The 14,410-nt window shown below is 48.4% G+C and overlaps 1 protein-coding gene across 1 annotated transcript in view; it reads left to right on the top strand.

Annotated features, from left to right (window-relative positions):
- Positions 1-14,410, top strand: part of USP7 (ubiquitin specific peptidase 7) — an 89,979-nt gene that overhangs the window by 29,647 nt on the left and 45,922 nt on the right. Inside the window, exon 2 of the mRNA XM_060260511.1 lies at positions 7,713-7,817. Within this exon, the coding sequence (XP_060116494.1) occupies positions 7,713-7,817 (105 nt within the window). The remainder of the gene's footprint in view (positions 1-7,712; positions 7,818-14,410) is intronic.

Here is a 14,410-nt window from a genome sequence, read left to right as displayed (position 1 = left end):
CAAAAGCCCAATGTTTTTTTCTCTCACACATGTGACAATATAAAAGTCTCTTTTAGGTATCCAAAAAGAAACCAGAATGCTGAAGTGGGTTCACACCACCATAAATCTGTTAGTCTTTGAGGCCTTGGAAGGAAACCCCCCCCCTACACACACACACACACACACACGCAAAAGTTGTTTCTTTGGAAGTATTTCTTTAGGTCCTTTTCTGGGTTCAGCTGTTGCTTTGATTTTGTTCATTTCTGAGAGGACTGCAGTGGAAATCTTTATATAGCATGAAGGCACCACAGCCCATATTCCTTTCCTTCTGCAACATTCTTCCACTTTATGTCTTGCTGCAAGTATTTATTGCCATTACATACAGGCAGAGGGTTGGGGTTTTATTTTTTTGGGGGGAGGGGGGATGTTGTTCTTTGCCTTGGAAAATAAAAGCTTGATATCCATTCTTGCTCAGTTTTTAGAAAGTATTCAGCGTTGCCTCTCTGAAAGTGCACAAGACGGCAACTCGGATTGCTTACCTCTGTTTTGTTGCTTTGACTTCAGGGTTATTTATTTATTTTTTACTTGTAAATTTCATTTGCTGTGTCTGCTGCCCTCCTGGTCCACCCGGAGACACGTTTGCTGTGGTGCAGAAGAGATCTTGGCTGCTCTGGAGGTCCAGCAACTGCCACGGAACTCCAGGCGCTGCATTCTGAGACCAAACGCAGCACCAGCTGGACTTTCCCCTCCATCTCACTTTTCTAAGACATAATTAAATCCGGCAACACATCCAGTTCTTGCTCCTGTATCACCGCCTTCCTTTCCCAAGTATCTCAGGCTTGACCGATGTGGGTACAGTAAGGCTTTTAGTGGCACTACGTGAGTTGGTTGGTTGGGTTTTTTTTACTCCCATCGAGTTGGCTGTTTGGTTTTGTTCAGGATGATATAAAACCTTCTACCAGGATCCATTTCCAAATATTCTGTTTGCATGTACTAGGCAAGTCTATATTTTGCCCCAGTTGTTTTCTTCCCTCCCACTGTGCTTCTAAAGATATGAAAGGAAAGGGGTGATAGTGTAATTTCCTTCATTTCTCCCCCCCCCACACACCAAGCACTTGTTCGACTTTTTCTTCCAATGGAAAAAGCAGAGATTTAAGGGGAAACTGGGACTAAAAAGTCTTAAATATTTTATCATAATGAGGCATGAAATTGCTGCTGGGGATGAGGGTTTGTAATACTGTTGTAGCTGTCTGTAGAACTCTTTAAAAATGTTTTCTAATTAATATGTTACTTGTACAGCCATAGCTGGTTTAAGTCTGTTGCGGTGAAATAGGAGTCTTGGGGCGACTTACAGATGAGCAAGTTTTTATTCTAGTTCAAGCTTTCATAGACCAGAGCCCATTTCATTTACCGCTGAGATTATTTCTTGTGAAGGCTTACTCTAGTGTTAAAATTTGTTACCTTTCAAATCATCCCACTTACTTCGAATTCCCCATCAGATGTGAAAGAAACTAGTCTGCGTTTGGGTATGTAGGCACCAAATCAAGAGATAAGCTCAGGCTACGCAAGAATGTATTTTTTTAGTCCGTAGTTCTCCAAAGTCCATGGAGGAAAAACTTACCATAATTTCAAGATTTGCTCTCTAATAAAAAGTATCTTCAAAGAGATATCTAATTTAAATGGCAGACGTGGCTAATTTTGTTCACTTTACAGACAAAACTAGAGACTGGTACCTGGGGGCGTTCAGTCTCACATTCAGTGGTGTGTGTGTGGTATGTCACACGAGAATTAATTCAGCACACGTATAAAGAATGATTGGGCGTACACTTTGCACAGATTGTATGTGTGTTCGCTGTAAATGCAGCTAAAATGTAGCTTTTTATTAGCAAACTTTTATCCTGTGCTCAGTTAGAGCAAGAGACAGACAAGATGTTTCGCCTCCTACCCCTTAGAGAACTTTATCTTTTGTGGTCTGGAGTGTCATTTGTGGTACAGCCGCTTCACGTGTCTTCTGTTCCTGTGAAAAGGACACCGTTTTGAAGCCCAGATAATAATTTCTTCATTTTGTTTGCTACAGTGTTGATAGATTGTATTTTTAATCTCTCCTTCCCAGGAACATCAATTTTCCCAGTCAGCAAAAACTAAAAATATACTTAAGGCGTCCTGGCTTGTAACATCTTCTCTAATGCCGGATAGAATTTTGTAAAGATGGTTTGAATAAGACTAAGGTGCGAAAAACACACCTTCGTTTTATTCAAAACATCTTTACGAACCGGAGAAATGGGACTGGACCATGAAAGTTTTATCGTGGAGTGAAATGGACAAACTAACTAGAACACTAAGAGACTATGATTTAGAGATATTTAAAAAGGAGTGGAGGAAATTTAAAGGATATATGGAGAAAGAGTGGAAAGTAAAAAGACATTGGACAATTTTTTAGTAGTAAGAACATATATATTGAATTTTGATCAGTTAGTAGTACCTTTAGTATTGAATTTGAATTTATAACCTCGGGGAAGTCAACATTGGAGGGAGGGGGGATTGAAATGTCATATGGGTTAATACTGAAATAATTAAGAAACAATTAAGTTTTGTAACCATATGCTATCAATAAATTGTTAAAGCTAAAACATCTTTACGAAAATAAGCAGGCTTAAGTGGAGTAACTCTGCATAGTATTGCATTGTTATAATTTGTTTTTAGAAAATTTTGTAAAATTTAAAAGAAATGGCGCTAACTGTGATGTATTCCAGTGCTGATTTTAATGCTTTATATTTCTTAAAGCAGTAAATTTAAATCTGAACAGAAAAGCAGTAATGCCTAGCTTTAATTGTATTTAATATGTATTTCCCTTTTCCTGCACCATTCTGGGGTGGGAGACACAAACCTCTTGGCAAAATTTCTTTGCTCAGCCCACACTGCCCATTTCACCTGGACCTGCTGCATAAGTTCTGGCTGTTTCTTAGAGCAGAGTTGGTCTGTGTTCATGCGTAAATATCAGATCTAACCTCTGAGGGAAAGGAATTGTTAAATAACCACTGTGGCATGTCATTTGGTTTTTTAAAAGGCCACCAGGAGAGGTTCTTAACTCAGCTCCTCTATGATAGATCCAGGGGGGGAGCCGTGTTGGTCTGAAGCTGCAGAACAAAGTTGGGTCTTTAAGTCCAACAGAGTTTTATTCAAGGTATAAGCTTTTGTGGCTTGCGCATGAAATCTTATACACTGAATAAAACTCTGTTGGTCTTAAAGGTGCCCCTGGACTCAGAACGTCATTTAGTTCCTCTAAGTAGTGTAGAGTTGTGTTGGTTAACAACTGTCACCTGTTTCTTTCATTGGGCCAGTCCTGAAAATTGGTGTTAATCATGCCCTTTCTGCCTGGATGCCCAGGGCTGAAACAATTCTGCTGCTGTGGCAGTATATATATATATATTTAAATTACCCACCTTTCCCGCTGAGACTTAAGGTGGATTATAAACTTTAAAAACAGTGTAAGGGATATAATAAGTAATGCAATAAGACTGGATGACAAAATTAGAAGAAAAAAATGCAGTAAAAACAAGGTATTAGAGCAGAGCAGGCCTTACGGCTTCCTTGGGGCCCACCTTTGCAAAACTTTGCTCATGGAGGTTGGGGGGAGGGGGCGGGGGCTGATTCCCTTTCCTTCGTTCTGAGCTCCTGGTTCCTTATGCTGAAGAATAAGAGAACTGGTCAAACGTACATTGTACCCCGTGGCAACTGCATTTGTTTCCAAGTGATGGTATTTCTGGCTTCTTCACCTTTTATAGCTTAAGATCCAGCGGTTCTCAGGACCAGAAGGGGGGAGGAAGGGGGTCCTGGCGGAAGTGCTCTCGAGTTAGGGAGGAATGGCTTGAGGACTGTGGCCGTTGCATGGGCTGGGTTAATCGCTTCTCTTGCAACTCCCCAGGTGATGTAGCTGCCTGTCAAGCTGGTTGGACACAGTAGATAGATGTTAGGCCAGCCTTTTGCCGCTGCGTTTCTGAATGGGTAGGAACAGTCTCTCACCAGCGGTCATTTTTAAGCCATCATGAGCCTGCTCGACTTCTATGTCTGCAACTCAGGTGAGACCTTACAGTCTTAAGCTTCAAGGGACTCTCATTAATGCCTTTTTGTACACCCAAACAAAACACCCGGCCGGGTTCCAGCTGTTTCTTGTGTTCTGAACGGAGGGTTGAGCTGGTCACACAGGAAGCATGTATAAAACCTCAGCCCGGTGCTTTGTCCTTTCTAGGGACTTCCCCCTGAAGTTGCCACATGGGGTTCTGGTATAAAAGTGCGTGATTTGTGGGTGACAAGTGAGTAGTTTCAGTTAAGTTCAGTGATTTGCTGAACTTCGTCTGGGTGACATCTGCGGACGACTGTTGAGAGAGGATTATTTTTTGTAGAACAGCCAGAAATAAGCAATGCACATGGCTTTGACGTAACTATTGGGGAACAAAGTTCCGAACCTTAACAGAGGAGAACTCGCATGCATCACTTAATACGGGCGAGTCTCCAGCAATGTTCCCTCTAAGCTATGGAGTCTTGTGAGCAAAAATCCTACTTTGTAAGCGACTGGCATTAAAGTTGTGAGCTCCTGCATTAATTAGCATGCTCTGGCCCATCCTTCCAGAGCTAAGGCAAAAGTGGGTGAGCCAGAGGCTAAAAAACTGTGAGCTCGCTCACACTAACTCAGCTTGAAGGGAACGCTGGTTTCCAGATGTTTTGCCATAGCTGATCTTGGACCTCATGAGCTTGTGGGACTTGGCCAGGTGGGGAGGAAGTCACCTCAGGGCTTACCCATTGCAGGAAAGCTATTTCAGGTACACTGGGGCAGATCACATAGGAAGGGAAGAGCCCCGGACAGAAACTGGTCAACTCCTTGGCATGGGAGGAGCAGCTTGCTGGCTGGTGGGACAGTCTTCAATCCACCGTCCAGTTCAAGTAGGACATGGGTTCCCTAAAGAACTGTAAAAAGGTAAAACACTAGTCATTTCCGACTCTGAGGTGATGTCGCATCACAACGTTTCCACGGCAGACTTTTTTTACGGGGTGGTTTGCCATTGCCTTCCCCAGTCCTCTACACTTTCCCCCCAGCAAGCTGGGTCCTCATTTACTGACCTCGGAAGGATGGAAGGCTGAGTCAACCTTGAGCCGGCTACCTGAACCCAGCTTCCGCTGGGATCGAACTCAGGTTGTGAACAGAGCAGAGAGCTCGGGCTGCAGTACTGCAGCTTTACCACTCTGTGCCACGGGGCTCTTCCAAAGACCTGTACTCGTCCTCTTTTTTACTACACCAAGGGAGCTTTTGATGCTCTTACTGGCCTGTTTGCATTGGGTCTTTTTCAGGCAGCTTGTTTCCATTTGGATCTCACCACAAGCCCCTGGCAAGACGTATTAAGTAATAGAGGGCCCTGCTCGACTCTTAGGTCTTGAATGCAAGTGAAATCTTAATTTCACAAGAGGACTGTTATTAACCATGTTGTAGAGATGTGAGAAGACCTGGGGTGAAGGGTTTTTCTCCCCTTTCCCAGGCTGGTGAGGGCAGCCCCCCCCCCCAGTTCTTCCAGCAGAAATGCTAGAAATTTTGGAGAGCACTGCAAAGAAAAACATAAGAGAAACAGTTTTGTCTTTTGAAATGGGTGAAATGGATTTTAAGCAGTGCTTGTTCAGAAATATGTTGCGTCTAGCCCTGAGCTGGATAGCCCAGCAACTGGAGTCTCAGAAGCTAAGCGAGGTCAGCTCTGACAAGTACTTGGATGGGAGACCTCCTTGGAATACCAGAGCTGGGAGGCAGGGGCAGGCTTTATTCAGCCACCTCCCTGAATATCCTCCAGGCCCCCAATAGAGGTCAGTCACCATGACTTTCAGGTTTGTGCATGTGTGCACCCAAATGCTTGTACATATAAAAATACACACACACATGCACACACAGACCGTTGCATATGCTGCCTAGCAACATAATAGAGATTCTTCCTTATGCTGTATAGTTATAGACAGTATATTCAATGATGTATTTATTCTGACTAATTTTGTTCACAGTTAATATCCTGTGATACATTTGAAGACACTACTTTGCTTGAACTCTGTCTGGGGCATGAAGGCCAGTGATAGGATCCCCTGTTCTTACAAGATCTTGTTTCTCAACCATCCTGCAAAAGAGAGAGAGCCTTAATGGCGGTATTCCTTCCTAGCTTGGCATGGAGGATTTATGACCTGCAAAGCACTACAACGATTTCGTTAGATGCGGTTTGCACTGCTGATTTGAGATAAATAGCCTCATTATTAACCCTTCAGTAATTAATTGAATTTGAAAAAAAGAGTCCAGTGCTACACAGGGGTGATAATTACCTCTAGTATTTAGTAGGATTGCATTACCTTCATTGGGTAGAAAGCAGCTTCAAGTTCTCCAGAGTAACAAGAGGACCTTTGGTCACTCAGCCTCCGGCCAGGTTGCCCTCTGGACCAAAGCGTTCTTGTCTGGCACACCTCGCAACTGGTGCTGGGTTGCTGTGCGTTGTCCTGGCTTAGGGAGTGACATTTCTAGATCACGCTTCTGGGACTGATCAGCTGAATTATTTCCCATCTTCGCCAGGTGTTTTATCTGGGCTTCTGGGGACTTCTGGATGTGTCAAGGCGGCTTTTGCGATGGTTTCCTTTCTGGTTTGTGTGCAAAGACCATTTCAGAGCTGCTTGAGGCAGGTGGAGGTGCAACAGTGCCGTCTGCTTTCTGTGCAAGCTCAGGAGCGGAAGCGGCAGAGGTTGGGTCGGAAATGAGAGTAGGAGCTGCAGCTTCTGAGCCTTTGGTTAAGGGGAGGGCAAGGAAGGCCCTCATAAGTCCCTGCAGGGCACGAACTGGGAGGAGAGAGCGGAGAGGTCAAGTAATCCCCTTAATGAGTGCCTAATAATAAATGTTCTCTCACAAGCAGGGCTGTCAGGGGAATGATTTTTTTTTGTGTGTGTAAGATGATCATGGAGCTGCATCGCCAAGGGTGGACGTGTCTGGAGCAGAGAGCCCGGCAGCCGGACTCACCCCCAGCCAAGGGCTGCTGCGGCGAGTGGATTTGGGGGCAAAGGGAGTGGCAATGAAGACTGACAGGCCTCCCGGAGGGAACGGTTTGTTTTATTTGCTGGAGGGTCCAGCCGGATCAGCTTTTCTTTCCCCATCACTGTCGGGCATGTTTTATAGCCAGCGGTAATTCTGGAAGCGCCTCTTAACCGAGGCTCTGTCCCGGGTGCTGAATACGCTTCGGAAACTGTGTGCAGAATGGGAACTGGAGACAGACCACTGTCCAGATGCCTGTTATCTGTCTTGGCAGGGGGGAAGGAAGGGGGAGCACAGATATGCAACTAGAATGTGCTTTTAATGTCACTAGCGGGAGTTGCTTTGGGCTTGATTTCTTGCGCAAACGTGAACTTCTGTAGCGTCCCGACTTCTAAATACGATGGTTCTCGATATTGTGTTTACGGAACAAATTTAACGCTCTCCCTTTTTTTGGGGGGGGGGTTAACCCAAGGAGTTAGGATTAACATCTGTTTATTCATCTTTTCCTTTGAGACATGAAAAGGGAAAGAAAAGCTAATGCAGAGTTATTGATCTTGACAAACGTTGCGCTCGTTGTGGGGTGACTGCGCTGAATGCTGTTTGCGGCTTATTTTTTCCTAACGGCTGATAAGACCCAAGTTGCTAATCTGTTTCCCCTCTCCTCTCTTCCCCCTCTCTCCGTCCTCACAAGCTGGGGATGCCGATGACCCGCCAAGAATCACTCAGAACCCAGTCATCAACGGGAACGTAGCCATGGCTGACGGTCACAACAACACGGAAGAAGACATGGAGGATGGTGAGTTGCCCTCCTGTTTCCTTGAGAGCTGCTTTACTTACTGCTTTACACAAAGAGTGATTAAAATGTGGAGTTCGCTGCCGGAGGATGTAGTGTTGGCCGCAGGAACAAACAGCTTTAACTGGGGGATTAGAGAGATTCGTGAAGGATAAGCCTATCAATGGCCATTAGGCATGGTGACTGAGGGGAACCTCCATATTCAAAGGCACTAATCCTCTGAATCTCAGAGCCAGGAGGCAACATCAGGGGAAGGCCTCGGCCTCCCTGCCCTGTTATTGGTCCTCCAAAGGCCACTGTGCGAGACAGGATGCTGAACTAGATGGACCACCAGTCTGATCCAACAGGGCTGATGTTCTTACGAAGGTCTCGGCCTCTCTGCCCTGTTATTGGGCCTCCAGAGGAACTGGGTGGCCACTGTGTGAGACAGGAGGCTGGAATAGATGGACCGTCCCTGGTCTGACCCAGCAGGGCTCTTCTGATGTTCTTCACAGGGGAAGCCCTCGGCCTCTCTGCTCTGTTGTTGGCCCTCCAGAGGAACTGGTTGGCCACTGTGTGAGACAGGATGCTGGACTAGATGGACCCTCCCTGGTCTGACCCAGCAGGGCTCTTCTGATGTTCTTCGCTGGGGAAGGCCTCGGCCTCTCTGCTCTGTTGTTGGCCCTCCAGAGGAACTGGTTGGCCACTGTGTGAGACAGGATGCTGGACTAGATGGACCCTCCCTGGTCTGACCCAGCAGGGCTCTTCTGATGTTCTTCGCAGGGGAAGGCCTCGGCCTCTCTGCTCTGTTGTTGGCCCTCCAGAGGAACTGGTTGGCCCCTGTGTGAGACAGGATGCTGGACTAGATGGATCCTCCGTAGTCTGACCCAGCAGGATTCTTCTGATGTTCTCAAGGGAAGACCTCGGCCTGTCTGCCCTGTTGGGTGGCCGCTGTTGGGACAAGATGCTGGACTAGATAGACCCTCACTGGTCTGATCCAGCAGGGCTCTTCTGAGGTTCTTATGAAGGCCTTGGCCTCTTTGCCCTGTTGTTGGATCTCCAGAGAGAACTGGTTGGCCACTGTGAGAGACAGGATGCTGGGCTAGATAGTCTGATCCAGCAGGACTCCTCTCATGTTCTTGTTCTTCTGTACTTCTTGTCCTCCTTAGAGAGGAGTATCTTGTGGAGTGACTAGGACTAACCCAGAAGAGGTAGCTCTGGAAAGGTTCATGTTTCAGAAAACAGCTCGCTAAAAACACACACACAATCATGCACTTGAGCATAACCTATTTTAGTACTCAGCCATAATTCTTCATGTAACACGCAGCAAGACAGTGCACTGTCTTGTTATATATTCTGAAGGCCTGTAGGAGTTCTCCTCTTGCCTTTCTAGGTGTCTCCATTGTCAGCAGTTGTCAGTCGCATCCTAGTTTTAATCATCATGAGTGGCTGCTGGTCTGCAGCGGAACTAGGCCATGTGCAGCAGAACTAGGAGAGCCAGTTTGGTGTAGTGGTGAAGTGCGCGGACTCTTATTTGAGAGAACCGGGATTGATTCCCCACCTCTCCACTTGCAGCTGCTGGAATGGCTTTGGGTCAGCCATAGATCTCGTAGGAGTTGTCCTTGAAAGGGCAGCTTCTGTCTGAGCTCTCTCAGCCCCACCCACCTCACAGGGTGTCTGTTGTGGGGGGAGGAAGGGAAAGGAGATTGTGAGCCACTCTGAGACTCTTCGGAGTGGAAGGCGAGATATAAATCCAATATCTTCATCTACCTCACAGGGTGTCTGTTGTGGGGGAGGAAGGAAAAGGAGATTGTGAGCCGCTCTGAGACTCTTCGGAGTGGAGGGCGGGATATAAATCCAATATCTTCATCTACCTCACAGGGTGTATGTTGTGGGGGAGGAAGGGAAAGGAGGTTGTGAGTTGCTCTGAGACTCTTCGGAGTGGAGGGCGGGATATAAATCCAATATCTTCATTTACCTCACAGGTTGTCTGTTGTGGGGGAGGAAGGGAAAGGAGATTGTGAGCCGCTCTGAGACTCTTCGGAGTGGAGGGCGGGATATAAATCCAATATCTTCATCTACCTCACAGGGTGTCTGTTGTGGGGGAGGAAGGGAAAGGAGATTGTGAGCCGCTCTGAGACTCTTCGGAGTGGAGGGCGAGATATAAATCAAATTCCCCCCCCCCTTACTGAGTGGAGCAGTTCACATCCTGAGCAGAATGTAACTGCTGTAATCTTAAAACGGACAGTGGGCAGTGCAAGCCCCCGCACGGCTCCAGGCTGCTGCTGAGAGAGGCTTCTGGTGTTAAGTTCGGCGAGAGATACCGTCTGGTGTAGTGGTTAAGCGCTCGGAGTCTTTTCTGGGAGAACTGAGTTTGATTCCCCACTCCTCCACTCGCAGCTGCTAGAATGACCTTGGGTCAGCCGTAGCTCTTGCAGAGTTATCCTTGAAAGGGCAGCTTCTGTGAGAACTCTCTCAGCCCCACCCACCTCACAGGGTGTCTGTTGTGGGGGAGGAAGGGAAAGGAGATTGTGAGCCGCTCTGAGACTCTTCAGGGTGGAGGGCGGGATATAAATCCAATATCTTCATCTACCTCACAGGGTGTCTGTTGTGGGGGAGGAAGGGAAAGGAGATTGTGAGCCGCTCTGAGACTCTTCGGAGTGGAGGGCGGGATATAAATCCAATATCTTCATCTACCTCACAGGGTGTCTGTTGTGGGGGAGGAAGGGAAAGGAGATTGTGAGCCGCTCTGAGACTCTTCAGGGTGGAGGGCGGGATATAAATCCAATATCTTCATCTACCTCACAGGGTGTCTGTTGTGGGGGAGGAAGGGAAAGGGGATTGTGAGCCGCTCTGAGACTCTTCGGAGTGGAGGGCGGGATATAAATCCAATATCTTCATCTACCTCACAGGGTGTCTGTTGTGGGGGAGGAAGGGAAAGGAGATTGTGAGCCGCTCTGAGACTCTTCGGAGTGGAGGGTGGGATATAAATCCAATATCTTCATCTACCTCACAGGGTGTCTGTTGTGGGGGAGGAAGGGAAAGGAGATTGTGAGCTGCTCTGAGACTCTCCGGAGTGGAGGGCGGGATATAAATCCAATATCTTCACCTACCTCACAGGGTGTCTGTTGTGGGGGAGGAAGGGAAAGGAGATTGTGAGCCGCTCTGAGACTCTTCGGAGCGGAGGGCGGGATATACATCCAATATCATCATCATCTTCTTCAAAGCCCGCTCATCGGGAAACATTATTGGGTGGTTTTCTATTTCACAAGTCTGTTGAGGGAAGCAGTCGTGGAACTCGTGGTTCAGAACCCCCAGGCAGGCCACAAGCCCTGCAGGACCACCGTTCTTCTCCCCCCCCCCCCCATCTTGTATGCAGGCATGTGGTGTTTAACTGTACATTTTTAAAAAAACAGAGAGGAATCTATGCCTGTACCCTGAGAGGAGCCGGTGGTAAGTTGAAGCGAGGTCACTCCCTGGTTGGAGAAGGATCCCTCTGTGGGTTTGGTCTTCTTCCTCGGTGCCATGAGCCCTCCTGGTGATCAGTGTTCCCTCTGGGTTTCCCCGCCCCCTTACTGAGTGGAGCAGTTCACATCCTGAGCAGAATCTTAAAACGGGCAGTGGGCAGTGCAATCCCCCGCGCAGCTCCAGGCTGCTACTGAGAGGGGCTTCTGGTGTTAAGTTCGGTGAGAGAGACCGTCTGGGGTAGTGGTTAAGCACACGGAGTCTTTTCTGGGAGAACGTGAGTTTGATTCCCCACTCCTCACTCGCAGCTGCTAGAATGACCTTGGGTCAGCCGTAGCTCTTGCAGAGTTGTCCTTGAAAGGGCAGCTTCTGTGAGAACTCTCTCAGCCCCACCTACCTCACAAGGTGTCTGTTGCGGGAGAGGGGGGAAGGTAATTGTGACCGCTCTGAGATTCAGAGTATAGGGTGGGATATAAATCCAAAGATATTGGATATGTATTCCACCCCCCACTCCAAATCTCAAGAGTCTCAGAGTGGCTCACAATGGCCTTTATTTTCATCCTCCCCAACAGACACCCTGTGAGGTGGGTGGGGCTGAGAGGACTCTCAAAGCAGCTGTCCTTTCAATGACAACGTCTACCAGAGCTACGGCTGACCCAAGGCCATTCCAGCAGGTGCAAGTGGAGGAGTGGGGGAATCAAACCCGGTTCTCCCAGATAAGAGAGCTCTGGCTGACCCAAGGCCATTCCAACAGCTGCAAGTGGAGGAGTGGGGAATCCAACCCGGTTCTCCCAGATAAGAGAGCTCTGGCTGACCCAAGGCCATTCCAGCAGCTGCAAGTGGAGGAGTGGGGAATCACACCCGGTTCTCCCAGATAAGAGAGCGATGGCTGACCCAAGGCCATTCCAGCAGGTGCAAGTGGAGGAGTGGGGAATCAAACCCAGTTCTCCCAGATAAGAGAGCTCTGGCTGACCCAAGGCCATTCCTGCAGGTGCAAGTGGAGGAGTGGGGAATCAAACCTGGTTCTCCCAGATAAGAGAGCTCTGGCGGACCCAAGGGCATTCCAGCAGCTGCAAGTGGAGGAGTGGGGAATCAAACCCGGTTCTCCCAGATAAGAGAGCTCTGGCTGACCCAAGGCCATTCCAGCAGGTGCAAGTGGAGGAGTGGGGAATCAAACCCGGTTCTCCCAGATAAAAGAGCTATGGCTGACCCAAGACCATTCCAGCAGCTGAAGTGGAGGAGTGGGGAATCAAACCCGGTTCTCCAGATAAGAGTCCGCACACTTCACCACTACACCAAACTGGCTCTCAATGGCTCTTAATGAGAGGTCGCTCACATGGCTTAGAGGGAATGCTGCCAGTGACCCCGGGCTAGGGTTTCTTGCCCCCAGTTCCTTTGGTCTCCTGACCATTTCCCTTGTCTTGACCTTGGTGGTGTCGTAGCTCGGGCTGTCGTTCTGTCCGTCATGCAGCTCTGACATCATGCACTCCCCATCCAACAGGATCTCACGCTCAGAGCCTTTTAGGTCTGGAAAGATCGGAATCTGCTGATTCAGAGTGTTTATTCCCTAGAGATGTTGGCATTCAGGCAGCTTACCAGCTTTTATAAAACAATTTGAAATAGGAGGAGGACGTGGAGGGGGGAGGCACAGGGCCAAGTCTGCCACGGCGTCCCCTTCCGCTGCAGCGGCCTTCCCTTCGGGGCTGTGAAATTAAACACTTTGTTTGACCAGCCTCTGCGACGGGGCCCGTGTCCCTTGCTTTCCTGCGCCATGGCAGAGTAGCATGCAGCACAGACTTGGTCGTACCGTGCAGAATTGACTGAACCATCCACATTTTTGCTGATGGTCTCAGGCACCCCAAAAAACCCTGTAAAGTCTTGGGGCGTTTCTTTTTACTGTGAAGGAACAGAGCTTTACTACAACTTGGACGCTCTAATAAGGCGATGTCCCTTCCTCCCCCTTCTCCCAGTTCTACCCGATGAAGTCTTAATGTTTTGGTGCGGGGCTTACGTTGGAACCTCAAGGTGACATTGACAAAGCACGGCACTAGACTGATGATTCCCGTGCAGTATTTTGCCCTGTCATTGAGCCAGGGCTGCTGCTAGGCTTTATGGCACCCTTGGCAAATCACCCACTAGCATGCCCCACCCCCCGTTAAAAATATAGAGAAATTGAAAACTTTTCAAACTTAAAACTTTTCACGTTTTTAATTTACCGATTTTTAATTTTAATTTTTCAAAAATATGTGATGTTATAAAAAAAATGGTGAGAATAAGAAGACGACGTAGGATTTATATTCCGCCCTCCACTCAAGAGTCTCAGAGCGGCTCACAAATCTCCTTTATCTCCCTCCCCCACAACAGATAACCTGTGAGATGGGTGGGGCTGAGAGGGCTCTCCCAGAAGCTGCCCTTTCAAGGACAACTCCTGCGAGAGCTATGGCTAACCCAAGGCCATTCCAGCAGCTGCAAGGGGAGGAGTGGGGAATCAAACCCGGTTCTGCCAGATTAGAGAGCTCTGGCTAACCCAAGGCCATTCCAGCAGGTGCAAGTGGAGGAGTGGGGAATCAAACCCGGTTCTCCCAGATAAGAGAGCTCTAGTTGACCCAAGGCCATTCCAGCAGCTGCAAGTGGAGGAGTGGGGCATCCAACCTGGTTCTCCCAGATAAGAGAGCTATGGCTGACCCAAGGCCATTCCAGCAGCTGCAAGTGGAGGAGTGGGGAATCCAACCGGGTTCTCCCAGATAAGAGAGCTCTGGCTGACCCAAGGCCACTCCAGCAGCTGCAAGTGGAGTAGTGGGGAATCCAACCTGGTTCTCCCAGATAAGAGAGCTCTGGCTGACCCAAGGCCACTCCAGCAGCTGCAAGTGGAGTAGTGGGGAATCCAACCTGGTTCTCCCAGATAAGAGAGCTCTGGCTGACCCAAGGCCATTCCAGCAGCTGCAAGGGGAGGAGTGGGGAATCCAACCTGGTTCTCCCAGATAAGAGAGCTCTGGCTGACCCAAGGCCACTCCAGCAGCTGCAAGTGGAGTAGTGGGGAATCCAACCTGGTTCTCCCAGATAAGAGAGCTCTGGCTGACCCAAGGCCATTCCAGCAGGTGCAAGTGGAGGAGTGGGGGAATCAAACCCGGTTCTCCTAGATAAGAGACCTC

Source organism: Heteronotia binoei, chromosome 20 (assembly GCF_032191835.1).
Source record: "Heteronotia binoei isolate CCM8104 ecotype False Entrance Well chromosome 20, APGP_CSIRO_Hbin_v1, whole genome shotgun sequence".
NCBI lineage: Eukaryota > Metazoa > Chordata > Lepidosauria > Squamata > Gekkonidae > Heteronotia > Heteronotia binoei.
The sequence above is the reverse complement of the archived record's forward strand: the minus strand, read 5'-3'. Positions and strand labels throughout refer to the sequence as shown.